We start from the raw sequence: 27,599 nt of genomic DNA, 5'->3' as shown, positions 1-27,599 counted from the left end.
TACTCTAGTTTTAGCTCTCACTTAGAAGCTGTGTGACCTTTGGCACTTATTGAACCTCTGTGCAACTGGATTTCACTCATGTTCAAACAAAACTAGATGCCATTGTTATAGTTCAACAAAAAATTCACAAGAAAAAAACAATTCACAGCGTTGCTGTGAATATTAAATGCAGCAAGGTAATGAGCAAATGACTGCAGATAATAAACACTTCACAAATTATTTGATGAATCTGAATTCTCTGATAAACATTTTCCTTTCCTTTTCAATTAGCAGCACGGAAAAGTGACCTTTGCAATGTTCCAGGCAAAACCACAAAGGTAGAGCTGCGAGAGGCTTTAAGTAGTTTGATTTCCATGCCTATGCTGTATTTTACTACAGATGATGGTAATAAATGCAGGTAAATAGTGAGCTGCTCCTCAATTTTGTAAGACAGATGTTAAATCAACTCAGCTTTCCACAATCTAATTCAATCAGAAGGTTGCAAGTGTCCCCTTACCTACTAACAAAACAGGATTAAACCAGTTACCTACTTATGTTTACAGATCATAAACCTGATTTCAGTCATCCAGATAGACTATTGTTGATTGCTGCAGGCATGACTCATGCGAAAGCATCTGAAACCTTAAGCTTATCAAAAAGGGCTGGGTAATAGTCTAATCCTAGGCCTTCTTCCACCCTGGCTGCAATACAGCTCAACAAGGAGCAGGTCCACCATGGCATTCTCATATTTGTCCTCAATTCCTCCCCATTAGAATTTGAAACAATTATCAATTTCCCTCAACTGTCTCAAAGACTCAGCACCATTAAGACTGGAACTCAAGGCAGGATTAATGTATTCCTTTTTAGCCTCATCTACCAAAATGCAATTCAAAGGAGTGAACTCAAATGCCTCTCAGGAAAAGTCTCCAAAAAGAAGGTCTTCCCACTACTAAGCACAAGGCGTAAATATACCACAACTACTTAGGTTCCAAGGAGTTCCAAAGGATTATGATTTCAGCCTTGGAATTAACTGCTACAAATGGTGTTTTACAAATCTAAACTCTGCTCTTAACAGAGCCCTTTTAATACTCAAAAAGAACCAAGGTGTTTTTTTTCCATCAAATGTTTATTAATAGTTATAGACTAGGTAAACGAGAATGCAAAGAAAAGGGCATTTCACATTTTAGAAGTACCTACACTACTTCAGGAAAGAGTTCTTAAAGCTCCCTCCACGGTGCAGGTAACAAAATGTTAAAACTTGTTGCCCAAAGCTAAATCCAAAAGTTATATACTAAGAAAACCCTATAGGAGTATAAACTGGTACAACCACTTTAGAAACCTGTTTGGCAGTATACCTCATGACCCAACAATTGTATTTACGTTTACTAAAAGACATGTTCAAGAATGTAGCAATGTCATTCATAACAGCCAAAAACTAGAAACATAAATGTTCATCAACTACAGAATGAATAAATTTTGGTATTTTATATACCATAAAACTACACAGCAATAATTCTTAAAAATATTGCTACATCAGACCATGGCTGAAACTCACAGATACAATCAACATTCAGAACAAAAGACATTCACAAAAGAAAATATATTGTATGCTTCCATTTATATAAAACTGAAAAATAAGCAAAACTACAGTGAGAAGAATGACAGCCTTTGGTGGGTATCAACTGGGAGGGATATGAGGAGCTTTCTGGGATGCTGGACATTTTTCACATCTTGATCTGGGCAGTGAGTACGTGTATCCATATACAAATATTCATTGGCCTGTACAATTAAGATTTGTGCCCTTTACTATACACAAATTATCCCTCCAAAAAGAAAACTCCACACTTTTTTTTTTAAATTTAAAAGTGCTTTGTTCACTTCGTAGGATAACAGGACACGTAAATAACAATGTGCCAGGAGAACAGGCTAGGATGAGTGCTCTGCGGTTTCTGCCTATACAACAGGCAAGTCATTCATTCATCAAACACTTATAGTTTGCCTATTTCATGACAAAAAGCTCATATAGCTATGTTATATTAAGTCAAAAAGCATTATTAGATAAAAATCACAACTCACTAGATAAGATGTAACAATTTTAGATCTGGATGCACCTAGTAATAAAATATCAAGTTATGTACAACAAAATCTAATAGAACTACAAGAAGAAATAATGGAAACAGTCCAAATATCCATCATCAGTGAAATGGCTAAAGAAATTGTAGTAATCATATAATGAAATGCTATACAACAATGAAAATGAATGAACTAAACTATAAACTACATGCAACAACATGGATGAATCTCGCAAATACTGGGCAATATAGGAAAATCACCAAAAATACATATAAATCGTTCACTGCAATCCCTATCAAATTACCAATGGTATATTTTTCACAGAACTAGGACAAAAAATTTTAAATTTGTATGGAAACACAAAAGACCCCAAATATCCAAAACAACCTTGAGAAAGAAGAATGGAGCTGGAGGAATCACACTCCCTGACTTCAGACTATACTACAAAGCTACAGTAATCAAAACAGTATGGTGCCGGCACAAAAACAGACATACAGATCAATGGAACAGGATAGAAAGCCCAGAAATAAACCCACACACTTATGGTCAATCTACGACAAAGAAGGGAAGAATATACAACGGAGAAAAAATAGTCTCTTCAACACATGATGCTGGGAAAACTGGACAGCCACATGTTAAAAATTGAGATTAGAACATTCTTTAACACCATATATAAAAACAAACTCTAAAAGGATTAAAGACCTAAATGTAAGACCGGATACTATAAAACTCCTAGAGGAAAACATAGGCAGAACACTTTCTGACATAAATCACAGCATTATTTTTTTTGGACCTCTCTCCTAGAGAAATGGAAATAAAAACAAAAATAAACAAATGGGACCTAATTAAACTTAAAAGCTTTTGCACAGCAAAGGAAACCATAAAATGAAAAGACAGCCTATGGACTGGGAGAAAATATCTGCAAACAATGCTACCGACAAGGGATTAATTTCCAAAATACACAAACAGCTCATGCAGCTTAATATCAGAGAAAGAACCAACCCAATTAAAAAATGGCAGAAGACCTAAACAGACATTTCTCCAAAGAAGACACACAGATGGCCAACAGGCACATGAAAAGATGCTCAATATCGCTAATTATTAAAGAGATGAAAATCAAAACTACAATGAGGTATCACCTCTCACCAGTCAGAATGGCCATCATTAAAAAGTCTACAAATAGGGGCTTCCCTGGTGGCGCAGTGGTTGAGAGTCCGCCTGCCGATGCAGGGGACACGGGTTCGTGCCCCGGTCCGGGAAGATCCCACATGCCGCTGAGTGGCTGGGCCCGTGAGCCACGGCCGCTGAGCCTGCGCGTCCAGAGCCTGTGCTCCGCAGCGGGAGAGGCCACAACAGTGAGAGGCCCGTGTACAGCAAAAGAAAAAAAAAAGTCTACAAATAATAAATGCTGGAGAGAGTGTAGAGAAAAGGGAACCCTCCTACACTATTGGTGGGAATGTAAACTGGTGCAGCCACTATGGAGAAGAGTATAGAAGTTCCCTAAAAAACTAAAAATAGAGTTACCATATGATCCTGCCATCCCACTCCTGGGCATACATCCCTAGAAAATTCTAATTCAAAAAGATACATGCACCCCAATGTTCACAGCAGCACTATTTACAACAGCCTAGACATGGAAGCAACCTAGCTATCCAGCAACAGATGAATGGATAAAGAAGATGTGGTACATATATACAATGGAATACGACTCAACCATAAAAAAGAATGCAATAATGCCATTTGCAGCAACATGGAGGCACCCAGAGATGATCACATTAAGTGAAGTAAGGAAAAGACAAATATCATATGAAATCACTTATAAGTGGAATCTAAAAAAATCATACAAATGAACTTATCTACAAAACAGAAATAGACTCACAGACATAGAGAACAAACTAACAGTTACCAAAGGGGATAGTGGAGGGGCAGGAGGGGGGATAAATTTGGAGTTTGGGATTAACATATACACACTACTATATATAAAATAAACAACAAGGCCCTACTATATAGCACTATATTATCTTGGAATAACCTATAATGGACAAGAATCTGAAAAAGAATATAGATAGACACATATATATCTATATATATAACCAAATCACTTTGCTCTATACCAGAAACAAACACAACATTGTAAATTAACTATACTTCAAATTTTTTAAAGGTTAAAAAAACACATATAAATCCATTTGTATCAAGTTGAAAACAAAATTAAAATTCAGGATGCAGAACTAGGTGGTAACACAATTTTTTTTCTTAAACAGCAAGGGAATAACTATCCCCAAAATCAGGATAGTAGAGCGATATCAGTAGAGAAAAGGGAAGGAGATGTAACCAGGGTGGGGCACATGGGGTTGGTGGTGAACGCTCTATTTCTTAACCTGGGTGGTAGATATATTACTGTTTTCTTCATTGTTATTCTTTAAAATGAGGATATGTGCTTTATACACTCTTCTGTTTGTATAATAAATTAAGAATGCAGGCAAGCTCTTTTCCTTCCCATTTCCTCTTCCCGCCGAATGAAACGCGAACCTGACAGCTCAAGCTCAAAGCAGCTATCCTGACCTGGAGAGGATGCACTGAGCGGTGGAACCTCCTCAAAGACCTAGGAATGGCAGTATCGGCACCAACTGTTGACTCTGGATTTCTCTTACTTTAGAAAAATTTATTTCTACTTTTTAGAAATCTCTATTTCTGTAGATTTTTCTCTTATATTCAGCCAAACCTAATCCTGACACATTCAGTGATTTGGACAAATAAAAGCTTTCTAACATTTAAAGCTGTCCAACAATGGAAAGGACTCCCTGAGAAACTATACCGCACCCACTCCTGGCCAGGCATTGTGGAAGGAATTCCCACATGGGAAGGGAAGTGGCACTGCAAGATTTCTAAAGGCCCTTCTGGCAATTAAGATTCTAAGGCTACTACGGGAACAAACTAGCTCTGAAGCTGTGGCAACTCTCTGCCTCTGAATCTATCCTTCTGTTATCAGCGAGAACATTCCTTTTCTATAACGTTCCATGACCTACATTCTTCAAGACTGCTCCAACACTATCTTCTCACTTGTACCTTTCAAAACTAACTTTACCTTGACTTCAGTATACTGCTCTACCGAACCTTCCTCAACTCTGTTATGTGCTTCATGGGGCTGTCCTATAAATTAAATCACCCAGGTTCCTGTATCCTCTGGTTTCCAGTTGGGTTTGACCAATGAAAAGCTCCAGCAGACCAGAGGGTGGGAAAAGAAAACATGTGAGGTGTTTATTCCCCTTGATTCCCTTCCTGCTAGGCCACTGGTTGGAAGTGGCTGCATTCCCATAGGTTACCTTCTCCTTCCACTAAGCTCTCTCAAGTTCCAGAAATTACTCCCTCTCTTGCTCCGTCAGGCCTAAGGGTGCTGATTGCTCTTAGCCCTGAAGTGTTTCACCAACACCTGTTGGTGTTCCTTAACTCTGGGCAATCACACTGCTGGAGTGCACCAGGAGATAACTGATAGACCCAACAAACTACTTTCAGCCTGCACTGTTCCGTCATCCCTGATGGCTCCCATCTCCCCTTACCCCATAGCACTGTTTTTCTCTCAGTAATTGCATTCTGTATGCTTCCACATATGGACTGATTCACTACAAATCAGTTCCCTATGGAAAAGTCTTAATCCCAGGCTGATTCCCATTTCTGCCACCAATGCGTACAAACTACATGTAATACTAGATTGGGCAATGCCTAATTAAGAGGTAAATGTTACTAAAAATTCCTGACACACAGACTGCAAAGCCAAGCCAAAGACTGGGATTTTGGGTTTATCTATTTATAACTTTCCTTTCCTTTAGACCAAAAGCTGGAGAAATTATCATACTTGTTATTATATTTTGCTTTATTTACAAGAATGGAACAAGGCCAAAAACAGTGCTCATCCTACAATGGCCACTCAAATTGTCAACAAAAATTGAAATGTCCTACCAGTTGCAATGAATCCTCCCTTTCTTATAGACAAGCCTACAAGTAAGACACCAGATTCAAATAATAGAAATGAGCTTTTAGTGTCAATCTTTCAGTTTATTGCTTAAATCCCATTTGAGAGTCATAAAGAAAGCATCCCTGAAAAAGATTCAAGGGTCAAAGATAAAGCTCTAATATCTGGAAAGATGTGATTTTTGCACCTGAGAAACAAAACTGAGACGGGCTTACCGTTTCCAAATCAACAGTGCTGCAGAAATGTTGCAAAAGACAGCACTTCTTAGGACTTTTACTGTGCTTCAGAATATCATGCTGTACACTCTCCAATATATATTCCAAAGTAGCAGAGCTTGATCCATGGGCAAAACAACCCAAGTATCACTGTAACAGACCCATTAAACTCTAAGAAAAGACCTACTGCCCCATCCACATGAATGCCAGGGCTGCACAGATATTGTTACTTATGTTAAGGAACCTAGAGCAGGGTTTCTCAACCTGGGCGCTTCTGACATTTCGGGCCAGGTAATTCTAGGTTGTGAGGGACTACACTGCAGAGTAGGGCAATCAGTTGCATCTCTGACCTCTAGCACTCCTCCAGTATGACAATCAAAAGTGTCTCTACACATTGCCAAACGTCTGGGGAATGGGGGTTGGGGCAAAAACTGCCCCTGGCTGAGAACCTCGACCCTAGATCAACTTTTATCACTCACACCCCACCCAGCACTACCACAGTGCATACGGTAACCCTGAGTCGTCCATCTGGATGGGTCTATAGGAGTAGACTTAGCTTTATAAAGTACCTTTTTTTTCTTTTGTTAAAGCTAGGAGTATTTGGCAACTCGCAAAGCGATACACACCCCTAGCACTAGGAAGGAGGAGAAGATGGATGAAAAGAATGCTTGCTAAAGTGGAGAAAGATTGCTAAAAAATTTCCAGACTTGAATTCCCTCTGAAAGCATCACAATTCTCAGATGAATGAATACACTCACTCACTTTATTCTCTCTGAGACGTTACGTGGAAAGTATCACAGTCCGTGGCATAAATGAACAAATGGAAAAAGGCAGGCAAAACCCCTTAATCAAATGAGGACAAAGTCAAAGGCAGGAAAGCACTGAGGGCTGACAGCCCAAGAACCTTTGTCTGGAATCCAAAGTTTGTCATATATGGACTCCAGTCCATCTTCAAGTTTTATTGCCATAGCACACTGTCCACAAAAGTGGCTTTCTACCCTATCAGACCCAACGCCCCCTTCTGTAACAAATATTTTGTAATGCTCTTTATTCTGAAATGAAATTCAAAGATTATAACATTATACCCATAGATATAACTTTTTTTAAATTTCAATATAGCGCCCAAACTGCAATGTAAGGGAAGAGAAACAAGAAGATTTGTATAATAAAACGTATGTTCAGACAAGACGAGACTCCAAGACCAAAGCATCCCCACCACTCTTCCGAAGTGTCCCCTAGAGGGCAGAGCTATCCCACTCCTGCTCCACACAAACCTGCTCTCAGCAGTCACACAGTTCAGCAACCTCCATCCCTTTCGATGAATATGACACAGAGGCAGCATCACAAAATAGGTAAGAAAGAGGGCTTTGGGGCTTCCCTGGTGACGCAGTGGTTAAGAATCTGCCTGCTAATGCAGGGGACACGGGTTCGAGCCCTGGTCCGGGAAGATCCCACATGTCACGGAGCAACTAAGCCCGTGTGCCACAACTACTGAGCCTGCGCTCTACAGCCCATGAGCCACAACTACTGAGCCCATGAGCCACAACTACTCAGCCCGTGTGCCACAACTACTGAGGCGCACGCACCTAGAGCCCGTGCTCTGCAACAAGAGAAGCCACTGCAATGAGAAGCCCGCGCACTGCAACGAAGAGTAGCCCCCGCTGGCTGCAACTAGAGAAAGCCCACGTGCAGCAACGAAGACCCAACGCAGCCAAAAAAAAAAAAAGAGGGCTTTGAAGTCAAACCAGCTGTGGCTAAAACACAGTTCCTCCACTTCACTGCTATGGTACCCTCTAAGTCTAGTTTCTCACCTATAAAAAGAGAATGCCAGCATATTTTTCAGAGTTTTTGGGAAAATTAAATGAGCATGTAGAATATCTATTTCTGCACCTAACACATAATATGTGCTCAATAAATGTTAGCTATCAGACTTAAACTATTATTCCTGAATCCACCTCGTATTATGTCTTAGCTTATGCCCATCTTACTCTCCCAGGAGAAAGTATGGATGACTGGATATTCATTTAGCAGAGATAGTCTAAAAAGGATCCAGGTGCAATATAAGAAAGAAGTTGCATCATATGACTTGTAAGGTTGTTTCTAATTCTGAGATTCTACCATATGCTGCCCTACACTGACATTATCTTCTATTAACTGGGGTCCTTTTTTCCCAGTTAGAGGACCAAGAACATGTCTAACGCATCATACTGTACAAAGCAACTACGGAGAAACACCTTGAACTCAGATCATGACAGTTTAGTGTCCCCCTTGAAAGCCCAGCCCTGGTCATTGGTTCTTTACCATTTAGCACAGGACAGTCAAAGAAAGAAGGACAACTTTTCCAGAGAGAGCACCTCAAGCAACCTGTACAGTGTCTCCAGAGAGTGATGATTCAAGGGCCAGCTGTTATCTATATGAATTTATTCCTTACACCAAGGAGCAAAGCAACACCCCTAAACATCTAGATTTTCAAATATGGAAGTGAAAACTAGTGGTGACAGCTAGAGAAATACTTCAAACTGATTCCAAAGTTAATATTCTGAATAAAAGCACTCACTGCTCAGGCTGTTAAGGGGAGCCCACAGGCCCAAGAAGTAATAAGCACATGGCTGGGCATGGAGTTATATCCTACTGACATACAGGAATCTTAATTTACATACACATACTGCTTTATAAAACAGAAGTTGCCAATTATTGCAAATCATTCTGCAAGGTGCTAACAGTGGTTATTTCTGAGTAGTGGAATTATTGGGGGTTGCTTCCTTTTGCTTATTAATAGTTTCCAATTCTTCTAACATATTGCTCTCGTAATGAGAATTCAAAATTACACAACACAATTTATTATCTACTGACAATCCATGAAATCTGGGGCAAAAAAAAACTATTTTAGGTGAACTCTTCATCTGAACCTGTGGATAAACTAAGTATTGATCTATGTCTCTAAAAATCATCCTTGTTCCCCACCTCAAACCAGAACCAATCACAACTTTGTTGCCCTCTTAATCTCTCCTGCAGACCTTACAGGTTTTGACACTACAGGACATCAGCACTGGATAATAAAAAAACCTCACTATTAGTTTTCACCAATTTCCCAGTGACAGCTACCAACTACCAACTGTAAAGAGAGGGAAAGGAAATGTTTTAAATCAATGTGTTTTTTGCACAAAAAGACATCAGATTCAAAGAAGTGACTTATTCAAAACTAAACGCAGACACTTCTACATCGCTATTTGAAAACCACTGGCTCCTCACAATCCTCACAGTAACAAGCCTCTATGAAAAAAATAAAAATCAATAAAGAGCCTCCATGGAATCATGAATGTCCCAAGAATAAAACGTCATTTTGGTAAACACTCATTTGGTAATTGTATTTTCCCTGCTCAGTGAAAAAACAGCACAGAAAGATTTCAAGAGGAGAGGGGAAAAAAACAGCCTCTACCAAAACAGGCATACTCCTCAGCACAGCAGAAGAAAGTAAATTCAAACCAGCTCAATTCAGCAATTAAGCAATTCACCATAGACGAAGCACCATGACAGGTGTTTATCATCTCTAAACAAATAAGCCAAGATATCTGCCTTCCAGGGAATCAAAACTCTAGTCTGGGAAACAAACACTTATAAACTAATATACGGCAGATCCAGACAAAATTTAATAGAACTTTTAAAACTGTTCTGGTAGTATAAGAAAGGAGAGATTAAAATCAACTGCAAGAATTTTGAAAATGATTCTTCATATTCATTATATGTATATATATACACACATACACTTAAATCAGTCACTTATCCATCTTAATCATTGAACCCAAAATAAAAGGTGGCAGAAACTCTCAGCTACCAAAAGCAAGCATCAGAGGTGAAATCTACACACTCATCCTTCGGACTAAAAATAAAACGTAAACGACAAGTGACTTACAACAAGGAGAATAGATGCAAAAAGGACTCACCAACATCAGAAGGTCCGTACTCGGCATCTTCCTCTTCCAGGCGTCCTTTCAGTGCCTCCCCTCTGCAAAAGGGAATCACGTTTGTTTACTTCTAACGCTTTAAACGCTCCCGTCGGCCCGCCGAGATTCGCCAGAGCTGCAGAGAAAGGGTTCTATCCCTCCTTTAAGAGCTCAGATTTCACTCCTAGCATTCACACTCCACCCCAGCACCCCAAACCAGCGAATCAGAATCCTGCTGGCACTCTGCTTCCCTCCCACAGCTGCCCAAACGCTTCCAGTGCCACCCTCCCACAAAGCAATCCCCCCAGGTAGCTACCGGGGGAAACGCCCAGCCTGCAGTGGACCAGGGCCTGAAGGCCCGGAGCCCCGCCCATTCAAACTAACCCGGCCAAGGAGCGGACGCTACAGGCAGTCCAGTCCCAGGGTCCAGCCTCCGGTGGACTCCCTTTAGAAACAGGTAGGCCTCGTTCTCGACTTCATCCCTCCCTCCCCACAGCCCTCTCCTCGCCGGCGAAGGACCAGCAAACCTGCCCACCCCAAGACCACTCCTACCCCGCCAGCGAGTGGAGTTTCGGACCCCGCTCCTTCTCGGCCCTGGCGCCCTCCCCCACCCACTCGCGAACCTTGCACTCACTCAGACCTCGGGTGGTCGGCGCCCCTACCCTCAGCCCGAACCCGAGCCCGCCCCAAGCTCCTAGACCCTCGGTCCGGCCTGGCCCTTCCTCCTCTCCTCACCCCTCCGCAACAGAACCCCTCCGCAACAGGACCCCCCGCAGTCCAGACACTCCTCTCTCTCCCCGGCCAGGACCCGCCTCCCATTCAGTCCCGACTCTCCCCTATCCCAAGCCGAAGCCCTCCTCCCCAGCCCGGACCCTCCTCCTTCCTCCGGGTCCGCGGCGGCCCCGTCCACCTCCTCAGCCGGGAGCAGCTTCTGCGCTCCTTCCCTCGGACACTGTCTCCCCGGCCCTGCTCCTCTTCACCGCGAGACCGACTCGCGGGCCGCTGGGCAAAAGCTCCCCAGGCGGCGTCTACTGCTACCGCTGCTGCCGCCGCCGCCGCCGCCGAGATTAGAGATCCGGCCGCCGGTGGCCCCGCCCCTCCCCCCGCCCCGTCCGGAAATGGCTCCCACGGTGCCCGCCCCGTTCCCCAGCCCTGGCGTGCGCGGCTCCGCCGCCGGTCACGCGCACGCCCCGGCCTGGGCGCCAGGCCCGCTGTCCCCTCCGGGCCCCACGGCGCGTGCGCGCCTCCTGCTGGCCTGGCGGGGGCGGCGCCCGGGCCTTCCGAGAAGGTGGAACGCGCCCGCCCCAGAGGGTACCCAGCTTCTTCAGTCTCCGTTTTTAAAAACCAACTTGCTGGTCACTTTTGGCCACTTGGAGCCCCTGAGAGAGTCAGCCTGCAGCACTGTGCAAGCTGATCCATAACAACGACTCAAGATGGGTCTCTAGAGAGGCCTTTGCGATTTTGAGTGACTCAGAGATTTGCTCCTTGTCTCCTTCCTGGAGACTTCCATCGAGGTCAACGATGCCTGAAGAAAAGCGACAGGAAAACGCCCTTATTGGAAATATTATCCCCATCCTCCCCTCTCCCCACAAAAATGGATAACAGTGACTATAGTTGTTGGGCAAAAATGCTACCAATACTACTTTATTTTCGTGAGCAATGTTGGGAGTCACCTGATATTCAAGTGAGAGCACCCACCAGGATCACAGAGGTCACCCTTCATTTCCAGAAGAACTAACTCTTAAGTCAGTTTCATGACTTGCCCATGTTGTCGTGGCACTAATTCAGCAGAAGCAGAAGACAGTGTACTTACTTGTAACTGATCGGTGATCTGCATACAGTATTTTTTTCCAACAAATTATTTAAATGACACCTACATGGCATCTTGAAATCTTAATAAAAATGACACTTATGAGTGTACCCAATTCCATCCCTTTGCAAAATGTCATGACACTAATTTGGGGTTTCATCACTACCATCGTTACCCTCATCTAGTGCTCTTAGGATGGAAGTCCTTGTTATCACATCTGCCCTTCTCTGCACAGCCCCTTTAGCACTTCCCAGTTTCCCAGCCAGAATGGTCAAGACTATGAAAGAGTCAAACAGGTTATCTCTGGGCTTCATTGCCCTCAGCCCTACCCATCAGAAGTCCCAGACATCTCTACTATCCAGAGCTCCTGAACCAGGCACTAACACCCCCATACCCTTAGTCCTCTTGCTGTTCCCCAGCAGACATGCATCCTCAGTGTTGAAGGGTCAGAAAATGTCCTGGGCTTCCTGCCAATGCCTACTCATCAAGAGTAAATTTGGGATTCCAGCTATGTCCTCCCCAGCCCTCATCCCCGACCCCTCTGCTTTACTTCTTCTCAGATCATAGGATCTGCTCTCCCTAGCCTCCTTAACTGCCACCTCTCATCCTTTAATCTAGAATTTCTGTGGAGCTGACTGAAGGGCAAGGTCCACGTCTGACTGTTCCCTAAACCTGTTACAACTTCTCTGCTCCTCACACTGCACAGTAGGGGGTCTGTTCATTCTTCCCAGATGAATAAATTCAACCATATTGTCTAACCTTTATTGTTATGGACTAAAGGTTTCCCCCTCCCAAATTCATAGGTTGAAGCCCTAACCCCCAATGTGATGGCAGGGCCTCTGGAAGGCAGTTAGGTTTCAATGAGGTAATGAGGGTGGAGCCCTGTAATAGGATTCATGTCCTTGCAAGAAGAAGACCAAGCAGAGCATGCTCCCTCTCTCTCTCTCCCCCTCCCTCCCTCTCTCTCTCCTCTCTCTCCTCTCTCTATCTCCTCTCGCTCTCCTCTCTCTCTTGCTGTCTCCTCTCTCCTCTCTCTCTTTTCTCTCTCTCCTCTCTCTTCTCTCTCTCTCTCTCCTCTCTCTCACTCCCTCTCCTCTCTCTTTCTCTCTCTCTCGCTCCCTCTCCTCTCCCTCTCTTCTCTCTCTCTCTCCTCTCTCTCTCTTCTCTCTCTCTCTCTCCTCTCTCTTCTCTCTCTCTCTCCTCTCTCTTCTCTCTCTCTCTCCTCTCTCTCTCTTCTCTCTCTCTCTCTCCTCTCTCTCGCCTCTCTCTTCTCTCTCTCTCTCTCCTCTTTCTCTCTCTCTCCTCTCTCTCGCTCCCTCTCCTCTCTCTCTCTCTCTCTCTCTCTCTCCATACACAAAGAAGAGGTCATGCAGGCACACAGTGAAATGGTAGCCATTTGCAAGCCAGGAAGAGGACCTCACCAAAACCCAAATTTGCTAGCACCTTGACCTTGGACTTCCCAGCCTGCAGAACTGTGATAAATAAATGTCTATGGCCACTCAGTATGTGGTATTATGCTATAGTAGCCTAAGCTAAGATACTTACTTTGCCAAGAACTATGCTAAGGCAACTTTACATCAAAGGCCGTATTTATGTCCTAACTTGCCCAGCTCAGGTGACTCTCGTCATCTCTCAACTTGTCAACAAGGACATTAAGGCCCAGAGAAGGTAAATGATCATCCCAAAGACACACAGAAGAATGGAGTAGAGTTTGGATGGGAAGTGAAATCTTCAGATTTTGTAGGAAGGACCTAAGATATGTTTGTTAATGAATTGGAATCAAAGAACGTTAGAGCTAGAGGGGCCTTCAACTATTTGCAGTTCAACCCCATAATACGTGCATGAAGAAACCAAGGCGGGGAAAGGAACATGACTCCTGGCAGTTCCTGGCAGAGCCCAAGGGCCCTGGATGAGGGTGTGTGCGGGGAGGTGGACAGGGGCCGAGACTTCCAGCACACTGTTCCTGTCCCCACACTCCCTCTGACTGCAGCTTAACATCAGGGATGACAAGAGAAGCATCAAATAGAAAACGACCAGAGATAAAAGATGCATGAGGATTAAGAAAGAAAACTTCAGCCTTCACAGGGGGAATCACAAAATGGAGCAAAGTCCCCACTGACTATCGGACTCACATGTCCTAGTGCTCTATTGGTGAGCCCTCGGGAGAAAGCAAGAGAGCAGAGAGCAAAGGGGATATAAATGAGAGAGAATTACAGTTCAGAGAGAAAAGAGATGTGCCAAAGCAGGAGTGATGGCTAAGGAGGGGACAAACGTCCACCTCTTTCCCCTCTCCCCCCAGATGCTCACACAGTAGAGGCTTCAGAAGTTCTACAAAGGAGGGGCTCAGATGGCTGGTGGGAGGCAGAGGTGGGGTGCTGGGGTTCCCATACTCGCGGCGTGGTCTCCCAGTGAGCGGCCCTGGCATCACCTGGGAGATGATTAGAAATGCAGTTTCCTGGAGCCCCACTCCAGACCTACCAAATCTCGATCTACATTTTAACAAGATCCGCAGGTGAGATATATGCGCAATAAAACTTGAGAAGCAATTCCCTCAACACCCTGCTTGCAGAGAAAGCACGGCGTTTTTTTTAAGATTGTGCATTTGTTTGGGACGGTTTAAGGAGGTTGATGAAATGTATGAGGGTGAAGAGGAAAACTAATGCTCCCCAAATTGGCCTTTGGCGCCATCATGGTGCCTTCCAGCATAAAAAAAGAAGATTGGGAGGGATTAGAAAGGCCTATGGGGGACGAGGGAGAACTGAAATACCTGCTGATGACAGAGGGCTGGGGATGGCAGGGGGCAGAATGTGGAGGAAGACAGTCTGGACTTTTTTCCCCATGTGGCTTCTTTTAAAATAATCCATGCTGGCAAATCTGGTTCTGCTTACAATGGCAGCTAGCCATGGCCAAGTCAGTGACACCCCTCCCTCTAGACACAAGCACACAGTCCCCACTCTAAAAAGCATGAACGTGCTATCATGCATCCAATCCTGACCCTGACACCACCACCCCCAACCCACCCAACTGGGACTTTCTATGGAAGCTCAGCTTAGGACAGGGCTGCGGGAAGATCTCGGGGCAGCTGCAGCTTCTAAACCACCCCTGGGAAGGAATGGCCCACAGGAAAGCCCCCTGCAGGACATCTGGTCATGGAGCCTAAAACGCCCTGCCCAAGGAGGGGCAGGAAACCATCCAACAGCAGCAGGCTGGGAAGATCATGACAGAACCGGCCACTGGGGAAAAGGGTGCTAACAGCCGCCCAGGGCAGGGAGCATGTTCCCAGAGGTTGCCACACTGGGATAAAGAGCAAGGTGCGGTGGATCACTGAGCTACATGTGCCAGGTGCCAATTCAGCCAAAAGTCAGAGTGGCCAGGCCAGATCCTGAGAAACAAGTTATTTCCCAAGGAAGCCCACCTTTCCTGAGGAAGCCCCCTGTTGCTAACCAGGCTACACAATCACTCCTAGCAAAGCATCAAAACCAGAGAGTGACTGCTTATCAAAAAACCAAATAAATACAAACTTCCTTGGGCAGAAGGAAACCAGCTGGGCCTGCAATGACAGAACAGCTTTGAAGCCAGACGAGCCTCTACCCAGAGATCACTGTGTGGGCTCAGGTGAGTGGGTTTAACTGAGCCTGGGCTTCCTTGGTTGAAAAATAAAGGTTAATAGCATCTACCCTGGGACTGTGAGGGCGGGTGGGTATGTGTACCCAGCACAGGGCCTGATCCACAGTAGGCACTCAAGAGCTATTAGTCTAACCTCCTCCACCATGTGCATGATGGAGTTCAGGTAAGATGCCAATCTAGGCTCTGTGACCAGCTAAAGCAAGCCCAGCTCTCTCTCATCTCATTGCCCTAGGTCTGGTTCAATCCCCATCAGGACCTGATCCTGACAGTTGATTAGCCTTTCCAACTTGCCCCTTTCCCCATTGAGTGCACCCCTAGGCCTTTTCAAGGCTTACCCAAGAGCTACAGATCTATCAATATTCCTGCAGATTTTTGGTGTTTGTAGATCAGTAAGACCCAAACCAACTAAACCCAACACCCCTTGTTTATGGGAGTTACAAAATATATGTCGTAAACAGGGGTGAGTACCTACCTACATAGCAATATAGTGTCCTAACTTTAAAACTGAAAGCCATCAGAAGAAAATCCTACGTGAAGTTAGCAGATGTGTGAACTTACGATGGATACGTATGCATTGAAGAGAAGATAATATTTAATACTGTTGTCATTTTTTCCTTTATATTTGCCATTTTGAAATAAGGCTAAATTAGTATTTTTATACAACTACATACAATTTTTCTGAACGGGAAAGCTACAAATGCAGTCCAGTACAGAGGTGTTGTCTTGTTGACTCTAGTACTATGTGAGCAGCATTACCATGGGTGATGTGATCTTCCAAAATGATGGATTAAGAGTTGATAAAGTTCCAAACAAAATGAAGGATAACCTACCTGCAACTTTCAACAGGGTAGATGTGCTCCGGGAAGAGTGTACGATAAAACCATGTTTTTAAAGAAATCCACTTTTTCTTGTATGAAAGTGAAATTGAGGTCTTGGCCCATGTGACTATGAACTGGTTTTTCTCCTACATGATTGTTCTGGCAGGATGTTTAAAAAAAAAAAAAATGTGTAGGACTCAGGACAGTTCTTCATTGTGAGGGACTGCCTTTGCAATGTCTCTAGCATCCATCACCATTACCAAATGACAGCAGAACGACCCCCATCATTGTGACAACCAAAACTTCTTAAAATTTTGGGATTCCCCCTAGGGAGCCAAACTGTCCCACTGAGGACTGAAAACAGGAATGCACGCTAACACAAGCCTCATGTTAATATCTACAGCTGAATATCTGTCAAGTTAGGAGGGACTCAAGCGTCATCCGGCCCATCCTTCCCTTCTAGCAGGCACATCAGAACCTCCAAGGAGTGTTTCCAAATCCCCATGTCAGGGCTTTCCTACATTCCCTGGTGAATGAGGGGTGGGGCCCAAACATCTGTATTTTGAACATCCCCAGATAAAAGTTGCTAAATTCTATCCATTCTCATCAATTTCTATGCCTTGGTCCCACAGCTAGTGGAAACCGAACCTAGAATTCCTGCTGTAGAAGCCCAGGCCCATAAAACATGATGAAACTTATAGGTTCTCGTGCTGGCTTTGAGACTCACATGCTGTATGGCTTTGGATTCACCCTTTACCCTCTCTGGGTCTCAATTTCCTGAGCTCAAAATTGGATAGAGAGGGGAAGCTGCTCTCCAACTCTTTCAGTCTAGAATTCTCTATGCCCTACTTGGGTTACACTTCCCAGAAGCCTCTGTTTAGAAACTCTACCTCTCTGTGCCCAGGGTCCCAGGAGGGGCCCTTGATCACAGAGTTATTTGGTTGGAGAGGGTGTCTGCCCTGGTCCTGCACTGAGGATGCGTGGTGTGGCCAGAATGCCCTGGGAGGCCAGCGCCTTCTCCCTCTCCCTCCCCTTCAGTGTTGACACAGATGGGATGCAATGAAGAGTAATGTTAAGTCCTGTGTAAACAGAGGACCAGGGGGCCAATTAGTAACCTTGACCCATGGTTACTCCTTGCCTGGCCCTGCAGAACCGGTTTCCAGGACTGACTCACTCAGAGGAGCTGGGCTTCGGGCAGCTGGGCGGGCAGCAGCTATATCCGGAGCTCAGGGTCAGGGTAGAAGGAGAGGGCGTCCATCTCTGCAAGCAGATGGAAAAGATTTTATGTCTTATAAAATTAAAGAAATTTTCCCCAGTTTTTTGTTTTTTTTGTTTTTTTTTTTAAGCTAAGGGCAGTTGTTCTCCATGCTCCATGCTTGGGGGAATGGACCGAGGCAGAGGGATCAAGGACAGCGTGAGCTGAGAGGGCAGGCTGAGCAGGAGTTAACCAGGCAGAGAGATGCAGGAAGAGTGTTCCAGCTGAGGAAACTGTATATGCCGAGGCCCAGAGGTGGGCTCAGGAAGGCCAGCGAGCACGGCATTAGGGGGAGGGGAGGGAGAGGCAGGTCAGTAGGGACAGATGTGTAGGGCAGGTGTACAAAGGCACATGCCTTCAGGGGCCCAAGCAGGTAATGGGAGAGTTACCATTTGGGAATGTAGACCTCAGGCTCGTTCATTCATCCATTCAACTATTTAATGTTAGGTTGCAGTATCCTGGGTTGGGGAATGAATCACTGAGCAAAACAAAAGATCTCTGCGTCATGCAATTTACATTCTAGTGGAAGGAGACAGACAAATAAACAGAATAACTAACTATATGGCAAGTTAGAAGGTGCCAAGGGCTATGGAAAAAGAAGCAAAGCCAAGTATGGGAAATAGAAAGTGTGGGGCATAGAGCGGGATGTCATGGGTGCTGCAGTTTTAAGTAGAATGGCAGGCAAACGCAACATGTGATGACTCTTCATCCTTAGTTAGCAACAGGAAACAGCAAGCCAGCATAATTTCTGGACAAAAAGAGCACAAAAATATTGTAGGACCATGTTGTGTTCTTGTGGCAATTTGCATAATCTGTCTTGTGACCATGATGTAACTTGCTGAATCAACCCCTCTTTGTTAATTCCATCTTTCTCTCCCAAGAGAGAGAAAAGAAATGCACAGTTGCATAGCGATTGTCAAGTGATCTAAAAGGTCATAAAGAAGAATATGACTAAGGAACTCCCAGAACTTTGGGCAACTTACTTAATTGTTTTGAAGTTTTGTTTTTTCATCAGAGTATACTATATGTACAGACCAGTCCACAAATCAAAGAGTAGAGCTTGATGAATACGCATGGCGTGAACATCAGTGTTCAGCACCCCTAACATGAAACAGAGTATGGCCAATTCGACTGTTTTTAAACAAATGCAACTGAGAACTAGATGGAGACGGTAAGTGTCCTGAGACCTCAGGGCCCTGTAGGATACAGTATTTCTAACTTTATCGAAAGAGCAGTAAGCAGCCATTGAGGTCCTTTTAATCAAGGAGCTGACCGTATCACATTTGTCTTTTAAAACAATTCCTCCGCATAGTACAGAGAATGGCTGGAAGCCCAAATGGCAGACTAGGTACAGGCTTTTGCTTTCATCTCAGCAAAGAGTGAAGACAACTGGCTCTAGGATAGAACAAGGGTGTGAGCTTAGAAGATGGACTCTTGGAAAGTGAGATAAACAGAGTAAAAGGAGCTTCCCAGAACTACAGTCCACCCTGTGCCCTGACTGGCAGGCTGCCATGTGTGACCAAGCTAGCAGCCCCAGGGGAAAAGTCACATTCATAGCTCAAGACAAACTAACCCATGTCTAGTGAGCTGTACCTTTAACCTGTTAGAGCAGGATTGGGGTACCTCTCCCTTAACCACGGGATTCTTTCTGACCTGATCATTTCCCCCAAAATAGAGTTGGTGGTAGCAGTAACCAACAGAGTGGTTACATTCATGCTGAGGCTGTTTCTATCTACCCGAGTGTTGTCGGCTGAATTATGTCCCCCAACAATTCATATGCTGAAGTCCTAACTCTCAGTACAGTGCCTCAGGATGGGACATTCTTTGGAAGAGGGGTCATTGCAGATGTAATTAGTCAAGATGAGGTCACACCAGAGTGAGGTGGGCCCCTAATCCAATATAACCGGTGTCCTTTAAAAAGGGTAGATGTAGACACATACATGCACACAGAGAGAATGCCATGCGGAGATAAAGGCAGGGATGGGAACTATGCTTTTACAAGTCAAAGAGCACCAAGGACTGCCAGCAAACCACCAGACTGGGGCAGAGGCATTGGGCAGATTCTGTCTCACGGCCCTTAGAAGGAACCGGTCCTGCGACACCCTGATCTCAGATTTCCAGTCTTCAGAACAGTGAGACAATAAACGTCTGCTGTTCAAGCTACCCTGTTTATGGTCCTCTGTTACAGCAGTCCTAGCAAATTAATACACCTAGATTCTCAAACTAGCCCCACACTTCAATAGGTTCACAAAGGAGGAATGGGAAGGGCAGGGTGACACGACCACTCCTAGTTGCCTTACATCCCCTCTGAGCGTCCAACTGTTGGAGCAGTGACTGGGGTCGGGAAGCCTCCAGAAGCCCTGGGGTCCACCGCTGACTGGCTTCATGGTGGGCAAAAGCAGCCTGAAGCTCGTCCTTGTGGATGTGCTTAAGGGGCCTGCTACAGTCAGTTTTGGGGTGCAAAGAAACACCTGCCGCTTAGGGACAGGTATTGCAGGGGGCACTGCAAAGGAATCCACTCATTCAGACATATTTCAAATACCCACTCTTACTATCCACTTCTCATGTAATTCATGTACTCCAAATGTTTAAACCATTTCCACTGGCTGCGCAGTCAAACATCTAACTCAACACTGCCTTGTTATTGCATCATCTTAGACTCAATTAAAAACTCGTTTTGGTCAAATATCCTTACCAGTCCCTCCAATATACAAATCATTTCAGTCCTTTAAAGCAAGTTGTTTATCGCTATAGGCCTGCTTCTGATCCTGGCTACATCCCCCCGGGGACGTCTTACAAAGTCTCCGGTTGACAGCAAAAGGTCCTGAGGGGATTGCTCAATGTTGTCTCTGGAAACAACCTCACAACTATAAAAACAAGTCAAAACCAAGCCTTAGTGGCGGAGAATCAGTTACAGAAAATACATGAACAAGGGTCAGCAGAGATTGCCCGGGCCACACCCCAGGCTGTTTGAAAAGCGCTTACCTGATGTCGTCCATAAATGATAATCCATAGCAATAATCATCTATCAATGGATGTACTGATCTGTCTGTGAATTAGATCATATCTGGAGAGGATGCCCTCCAAGGGAAGGTACCAGACAAGGCCCAGTTAATTGAATGTTCTTCTTGAACTTGGTCCACAAGGCCCCTTATGATCAGCCCCTGCCTCTCTCTGCCTTCATCTCCCCCATCTCTACCTCACCCTCAGACTTTATACCCCAGGCATCATTAGAGTAACTATGTAATTAATCATCCAATCTGGGACACTTTTGAGACTGAGGACATAACTAATAAGTTTTCTGGGACTGCAGGCGTAATAACCTGGGCTGTGTTGCGCCATCTGGGATTTCTGGTTTCCCTAGTCATGTGGAGTTACTTAGAGTTGCATAACATGCCATGGGCTCTTACAGAGTTGTCATCACAAAGAGGGCCGAGGCTTGATTTACGTGACTGTAAGAATAAATCAAGAATATTGACTGGAAGCTTCAAGGAGATATATTTTAGTTCAATATTAAGAAGAACTTTCTAGCCAACAGGACTACACAGAAAATGGACAGGCAACCTTGGGCAGTAGAGAGCTCCCTGTCACTAGAGCTGTTTTGTTGACAAATACTAGCATACAGTGGGTAGGACTTCTGAGGCGAGGACTCAGGCATGTAAGGGGTGAATACGAAGAATAACTACCTTAGACTCTGTTTCATCTATTCATTCATTCAATGAATATTTATTGGGCATGAGGCATTGCACCAGGAGTTTGATGAATTAGTACAAAACAAATATACCCATGTAACCACCATGCAGAGCAAGGCCCTATGCTTGGTGATAAACAAGATAGATGTGGCCTCTAACCTCTTGGAGCTGACAGGCTTGCAGAAGAGATACATGAGATTGTAAGAATTATTGGGTATTCAAAGAGAGTATGAGGGGAGAACTTGGGATGGGAGTCAAAGAAGGGACATGTAAGTCGAAAAGGGATGAATGTAGGAAACTTGTCTGGTGCCATGATCTTAGATCTTTCTGGAGAGCTCAGACTTATTCTCTCTTCTCTGATGCCTGCTTTTCCACGTTGGGTAAGCTTCCTGACTGCTGACTTAGACCAGTCTATAGCTGCCAGCTCCAGAGCTGTGAGTCCTGTTCAGATGACACGTTACCAGGTAACTGACCATCCTAGGGGAGACAGGAGGGGTGGAGGAGCCATGTGGGGTCGTTAGTCACGCCTCTTTCTTTCCTCCTTTATTCTCTAAAAGATCATCAGAAGGCTAGTCACACAGACTTCAGGACAATAGAGGCACAGGCAATGCCATGGCAGGTAAACCCCAAGAGCCTGGCAGAGACTCAACTTTCAGAGCAGCCAGCTCTCATCAAAGCACCCAGTGATACTGGCCACAATCCAAAATCTCATGTATGAAGCAGAAGAGACAACAGGTGAGATAAAGGGCATGTGATCACAGGATTTTCTCCTGTACATTGATGGGAAATAATACCAGGATAATACAGCGTATAAATAAGTACTAGGGATGTATGGTACAACATGATAAATATAATTCACGCTGCTGTATGTTATATATGAAAATTGTTAAGAAAGTAAATCCTGAGGGTTCTCATCACAAGGAAAAAATATTTTTTTTCTATTTCTTATATTTTGTATCTGTATGAGATGATGGATGTTCACTAAACTCATTGTGATAATCATTTCATGATGTATGTAAGTCAAATCATTATGTTGTACACCTTAAACTTGTACTGTGCTGTATGTCAATCATATCTCAAAAAAACCGGTAGGAAAAATAAATCAGTTAAAAAAAACAAAATCCCATCAAAAATTTTTGTAGATGCAGATAAATTATTCTAAAATTTGTATGGAAAGGCAAAGGAACTAGAAGAGTAAGGACAACCTTAAAAGACAAGGCTGGAAATCTGCAATATTGTGATTTATCATAAGAAATAGGTATCCATTTAGTCTTCATCTTCATTCCTAGCTCCTAAAACCCTTGGAATTTCCTAAGTGATGAGACAGCTAAAGGTGACTTTTGTTATTCATAACTGGTTCTTTCAATCACACACCTGACTATGTTACTGAGGTAATATTTGGTTGCCAGGGGAACCTTTCAGCCCTAACCCCCTGACCTGGGGCTGGTGGTAGACTCTATCACCAATGGCCAATGATTTAATCAATCACCCTTACCTATTGAAACCTCCACGAAACCCCAGAAGGATGGTGTTTGAAGAGCTTCCAGGTTGGTGAGAGGTCCACATGTTGGGAGTGGTACACCCCAGTTCCAAAGGGACAGATGCTCCTGTACACGGGATCTTGCTCTAGGTACCTCTCCATCTGGCTGTTCATCTGTATCCTTTATAATAACCCTTTACAATAAACTGTAAACATAGGTAAATATTTACCTGAGCATTGTGAGCCATTCTAGCAAACTTTCAAACCTGAGGAGGGGATCGTGAGAGCCCTAATTTAACACTGGTCAGTCAGAAATACAGATGACACAAAGCGAGAGAGAGGCATAGACATATATACACTACCAAACGTAAGGTAGATAGCTAGTGGGAAGCAGCCGCATAGCACAGGGATATCAGCTCGGTGCTTTGTGACCGCCTGGAGGGGTGGGATAGGGAGGGTGGGAGGGAGGGAGACGCAAGAGGGAAGAGATATGGGAACACATGTATATGTATAACTGATTCACTTTGTTATAAAGCAGAAACTAACACACCATTGTAAAGCAATTATACCCCAATAAAGATGTTAAAAAAAAAAAAAGAAATACAGATGACAACTTGGACTTGCGACTGGTGTTGTTACCAACAAGGGCTCACGTGCCTGCGGCCACAGAAAGCCAAATTCTGACAGCGGGTGTTGGCGGCAAAGTAAGGGTTTTATTGCATCACACCCAGCAAGGGAGTGGGAGACAAGTCTCGTGTCCACTCCATTTGGTCTTTGAGTGAGGGATGTTTTGAAGGGTAAGAACAAAGAGGCGGGGATTAACCATCATCAGGTAACATCTCTCTGACACTCAGGTTCCGGGGCTCAGGATGTCTCTGGTTTTGGATTCTCTGGCCAGGTGGTCCATGGCTCAAGGGCCTGTTATCTCACCTTGCCCTGGAGAAACAATCTGAGTTTGTTCGTTAATGATGATATCTATAGTAGCAACCTGAGTACATTAACGATGTTATCGTGTTATCGACAACAGCAGTTTTAGTCATCTGACCCTGGTCGATGAGTGTTCAGTTAGCACAGGATTGAGGTCAGAGAGAACAAGAAAGGGAATAAAGTTTTGGATTGAGAGATTAATCATCAACTCAGTAAGGGAACTTAGTTTCAGCGGGACGCTCAGTTTCTGAAATGGGGGCAACCTTATGGGACTGGGCCCTTAACCTGTGGGGTCTGATGCTGTCTTCAGGCAGACAGTGTCAGAATTAAGTTAAACTTGTAGGACACCCAGTTGGTTCCTGCTGAAATGGGGAAATGCTCAGTGTGGGAAAAACCCCATACATCTGGGGTCAGAAGTATTGAGAATGGAGAAAAAAAATAGTTTTCTCCAATGAAGTTTTATACCACTAGATATCAAGATGTATTTAAAACTACAGTTACTAAGAGAGTGTAGTATTGGCAGAATGCTAGACCCATAGTGCGCTCGAAAAGAACGAGTCCAGAGACAGACCCACACATACATGGACACTTGAATTTTGATAAAGGTGATACCAGAGAGAAGCAAGTCAAAGACAGTGTTTTTAAAAATGGTGCTGGTCAAATAGATATTTGTAGGGGGAAAAATATGGCTCTTGACGCCTATCTTACACCTTACACAAAAAGCAATTCCAGACTGATCATAGCTCTAAATGTGAAAAGTAAGATAGTAAACTTTCTAGAAAATAATATGAAAAATATCTTCATAACTTTGGGTAGGCAAAGAGCTCTTAAGTAGGACACAAACTCCATTCATCACTAAGGACAAAATTCATCAACTGGGCTAAGTTAAAATGAGAAATTTCTCTCCATCAAAAGACTGCATTTTGGGGCTTCCCTCGTGGCGCGGTGGTTGAGAGTCCGCCTGCCGATGCAGGGGACGCAGGTTCATGCCCCGGAAGATCCCACATGCTGCGGAGCGGCTGGGCCTGTGAGCCATGGCCGCTGAGCCTGCGCGCCCGGAGCCTGTGCTCTGCAACGGGAGAGGCCGCAACAGTGAGAGGCCTGCGTACCGCAAAAAAAAAAAAAAAAAAAAAAAAAAGGATTAGCACAGTGCCTGGCACATAAGAAGTATTCCACAAAATTTTATAGTGCTCCTCTTATAACTGAGGCATCCCAGCAGGAGGACTGTACTTCAAACCATTTACAGGCAGACAGAATCTCTCTCCTCTTTTTGACGCTCCGTAAAGAGCAGTCAGAAGGGTCTCCTCTCATAAACCTTATAAACCAGTGTTGAGGGCATTCCATACGATACCCCCTTCAATCCCAAAGCTGCAATCTGCACGGAGACCCGGTGTTCAGTTTTAAACAACACAGTGGTAGGGGAAAGAAGTGCAAGGGGAGGATGAGTGGGTTTTATTCTCGGCTGAGTCAGGTCACATTGTGGGAAATCCCCCAGGTGAGCTGAAAGCAGCACAGCGGGGCTGGCAGGAGGGAAGAAAGCTCTTTCCTTTCAAATACAGTCTTATTTGTCATAGTAGCCATCAGGATTCCCAGAAGCATGCAAGAGCGGGGCTTTCAGAATGGTTTCAAAGGGGTCACCTCATTCCTGCAGAGACAAGCCCAGGAGAAGCCAGAGCCTGAAGGGAGAACATTCTGACCCGTGTGGATGGAAAAGCACTGGAGGCAAGGCCAAGCTCAGAGGCCCCCCCACCCCGCCCCGAATGGGGCACTGCAGTGCTTTGCATCCCCACCCCTCAGTGGGGAGGGGCAGAACTTCTGAAGAACTTGGGTTTGCCTCTAGCTATCCTCCTTCCTGCTCTTCCTCCCCAGCAGAGGACACAGAGTCTAGAAGCCTTGGGCCACTGATATGAAGCCAGGGGTGCCGAGAAGGAAGACCCTCGACTAGGCCCACCCCCATCCATTTTGAGGCCCAGCAGCCTCACTCCTAGGACAGCACCAAGCATCGTCTGCAAACCCTTGCATTGTTTACAGACTCTGTGTACACCCCTCACAGCCTCTGATCTCACGTCAGCCCTGTGGACAAAGGATTATCCCGGTCCCCTGTTTCAGCAGTCCAAGTTGAGCCTCAAAGAAACAAAGTAAACTACCCATGGTAGTTCTCAGGCTCAGGACCCATCCCATCCCCCTCCATCTCCCCTCCACCAAGATACCAATTACAGATCATCTATACTTCAATTAAAAAAAAAAAAGATACCAATCACAGTGATTATTATTACCACTTTTGAGCATCTCTTGTGCACCAGGCATATGACTAGGTGCTTCGCTTCTATTAGTTTGTTTGTCCTTCAGAACAACCTGAGCAGTAGGTGAGGGTACCCCATTTTATTGGCTCAGAGAGGGTAATAACATAAGTTATCATACTTGGTGCCAAGCACTATTCTAAACACTTTCATGTGTATTACGTCATGCAATCTCAAAACTCCCGTGAGAATAAGTGCAAGTATCATCTCCATTTCAAAGACAGAGGAACTGAGGCTCGGAGACATCAGGTGAATTGTCTGAGGCCTCATAGCTAGGAAGTAGAGCTGGAATTGGAACCAAGTATTCTTACCACTGTTCCACACCTCTGGCAGTACAGACGACTTACTCAAGGTGGCACATCTAGGGAGTGTCAGAATCCCATGGAAACTCCTGCCGAACTGAAAGCCCAGGGTCCTCCCACCCAGCTAACCTGCGTAGAGTAGGGCTGCAGGGATGCTTTGGATCCTGTTGGCGGCCTCCTCCTCTCCATCTAAGAGACAGCTCTCTGCGAATCAATCCCCAGAAATAGGACGCATGGAGACAGACCCCCTCCGTGGTGGCAGACAGCCCGGTCAGGCTGACAGAGCTGGCACCCAGCCCAACCAAACTTTTTGCCAGGTTTTCTCTCTCTGCCTGATGCTCGCTGGCTGAAACCAGCCCCTGATTCTCATTTTCTCCCTTGGTCCCCATTGAAAGCGCTGAATGGGAGATAGAAAGGGAGCTTGGAGGGAGGCAAGCAGGTCCTAGAGCGAGCCTTCCTGACCCTCCAGGAAGGGTAAGAGAAGCTGGATGGGGGTGAGGAGAGGGGTGCCGGGCTTCTGGAGTTGTGGGGCAGAGGTAACCTAGCAACCACTGGCTCATGCAGTCACAAAGCGACAGGCTTACCCACAGAACTGACGAGCCTTTCCGTTGATGCGTCCTTTTGCTCTTTCCTGCTGGGGCAGCAAGGGCTACTCACCCACATGCTATAGCGGCCACTTTCCTCCGTGAGTCCAGGGATCTCCACAGGGCAGGAAATGGGCACTCCAGACAGCCCAGGGCCTGGGGGAGGACCCAGAGGGGCCAAGAGGGGAAAAGGGAAGTTCTGTCTCTGCATTGGTGTCATCAGGCCCCTTGTGCCTGGCCAGCTGGGGGCCCAGGGAGAGAGGGAAGGAAGGTCAGGGTCAGATTCAGTGGGGCCCCGGCCTGGCTTGCTCTGGAAAAGGCAGGCCTGGCCCGCTAGAGGCTCTGTTGACCTCTTCACAGCAGCTGTGGGCTATGACCCATTAGTGGCTTATAAAATCAATTTAATAGTTTGCATCTAACACTGACAAAATGAAAACAAAAAATAGGATGAAACTATCAGTATGCATCATATATAACAAGGGTAAGAATTGCTTCAGTTTCACACACACACACAAATGCATGCACACTTGTGTGCGTGAATTGGGTTATGATGTAAAAATGAGTTTCTTACTATGGTCACAGTCAAAAGTATTTAAAAGTCTCTGTTCTATCGAGTCTTT

General features: G+C 45.0%; 2 protein-coding genes across 2 annotated transcripts in view; one reads left to right on the top strand and one right to left on the bottom strand.

Annotated features, from left to right (window-relative positions):
* SGPL1 (sphingosine-1-phosphate lyase 1) overlaps positions 1-11,236 on the bottom strand; it is a 59,772-nt gene extending 48,536 nt beyond the window's left edge. The window contains exons 1-2 of the mRNA XM_022590798.3: positions 11,095-11,236; positions 10,185-10,246 (exon numbers count right to left, since the gene is read on the bottom strand). Of these exons, the coding sequence (XP_022446506.1) occupies positions 10,185-10,211 (27 nt within the window). The 5' untranslated portion in view covers positions 10,212-10,246; positions 11,095-11,236. The remainder of the gene's footprint in view (positions 1-10,184; positions 10,247-11,094) is intronic.
* A 66-nt stretch (positions 11,237-11,302) lies between these two features.
* The window catches only part of TBATA (thymus, brain and testes associated), a 29,791-nt gene continuing 13,494 nt past the window's right edge, over positions 11,303-27,599 (top strand). Inside the window, exon 1 of the mRNA XM_089897343.1 lies at positions 11,303-11,495. Within this exon, the coding sequence (XP_089753469.1) occupies positions 11,303-11,495 (193 nt within the window). The remainder of the gene's footprint in view (positions 11,496-27,599) is intronic.

The sequence above is a fragment of the Delphinapterus leucas genome, chromosome 16, assembly GCF_059928025.1.
Source record: "Delphinapterus leucas isolate spDelLeu-1000000601 "Yukka" chromosome 16, BTC_Dleu_Yukka2, whole genome shotgun sequence".
In the NCBI taxonomy this organism is placed as follows: Eukaryota; Metazoa; Chordata; class Mammalia; order Artiodactyla; family Monodontidae; genus Delphinapterus; species Delphinapterus leucas.
Note: the sequence above shows the minus strand (reverse complement) of the source record. Positions and strands in the feature narration are given on the sequence as shown.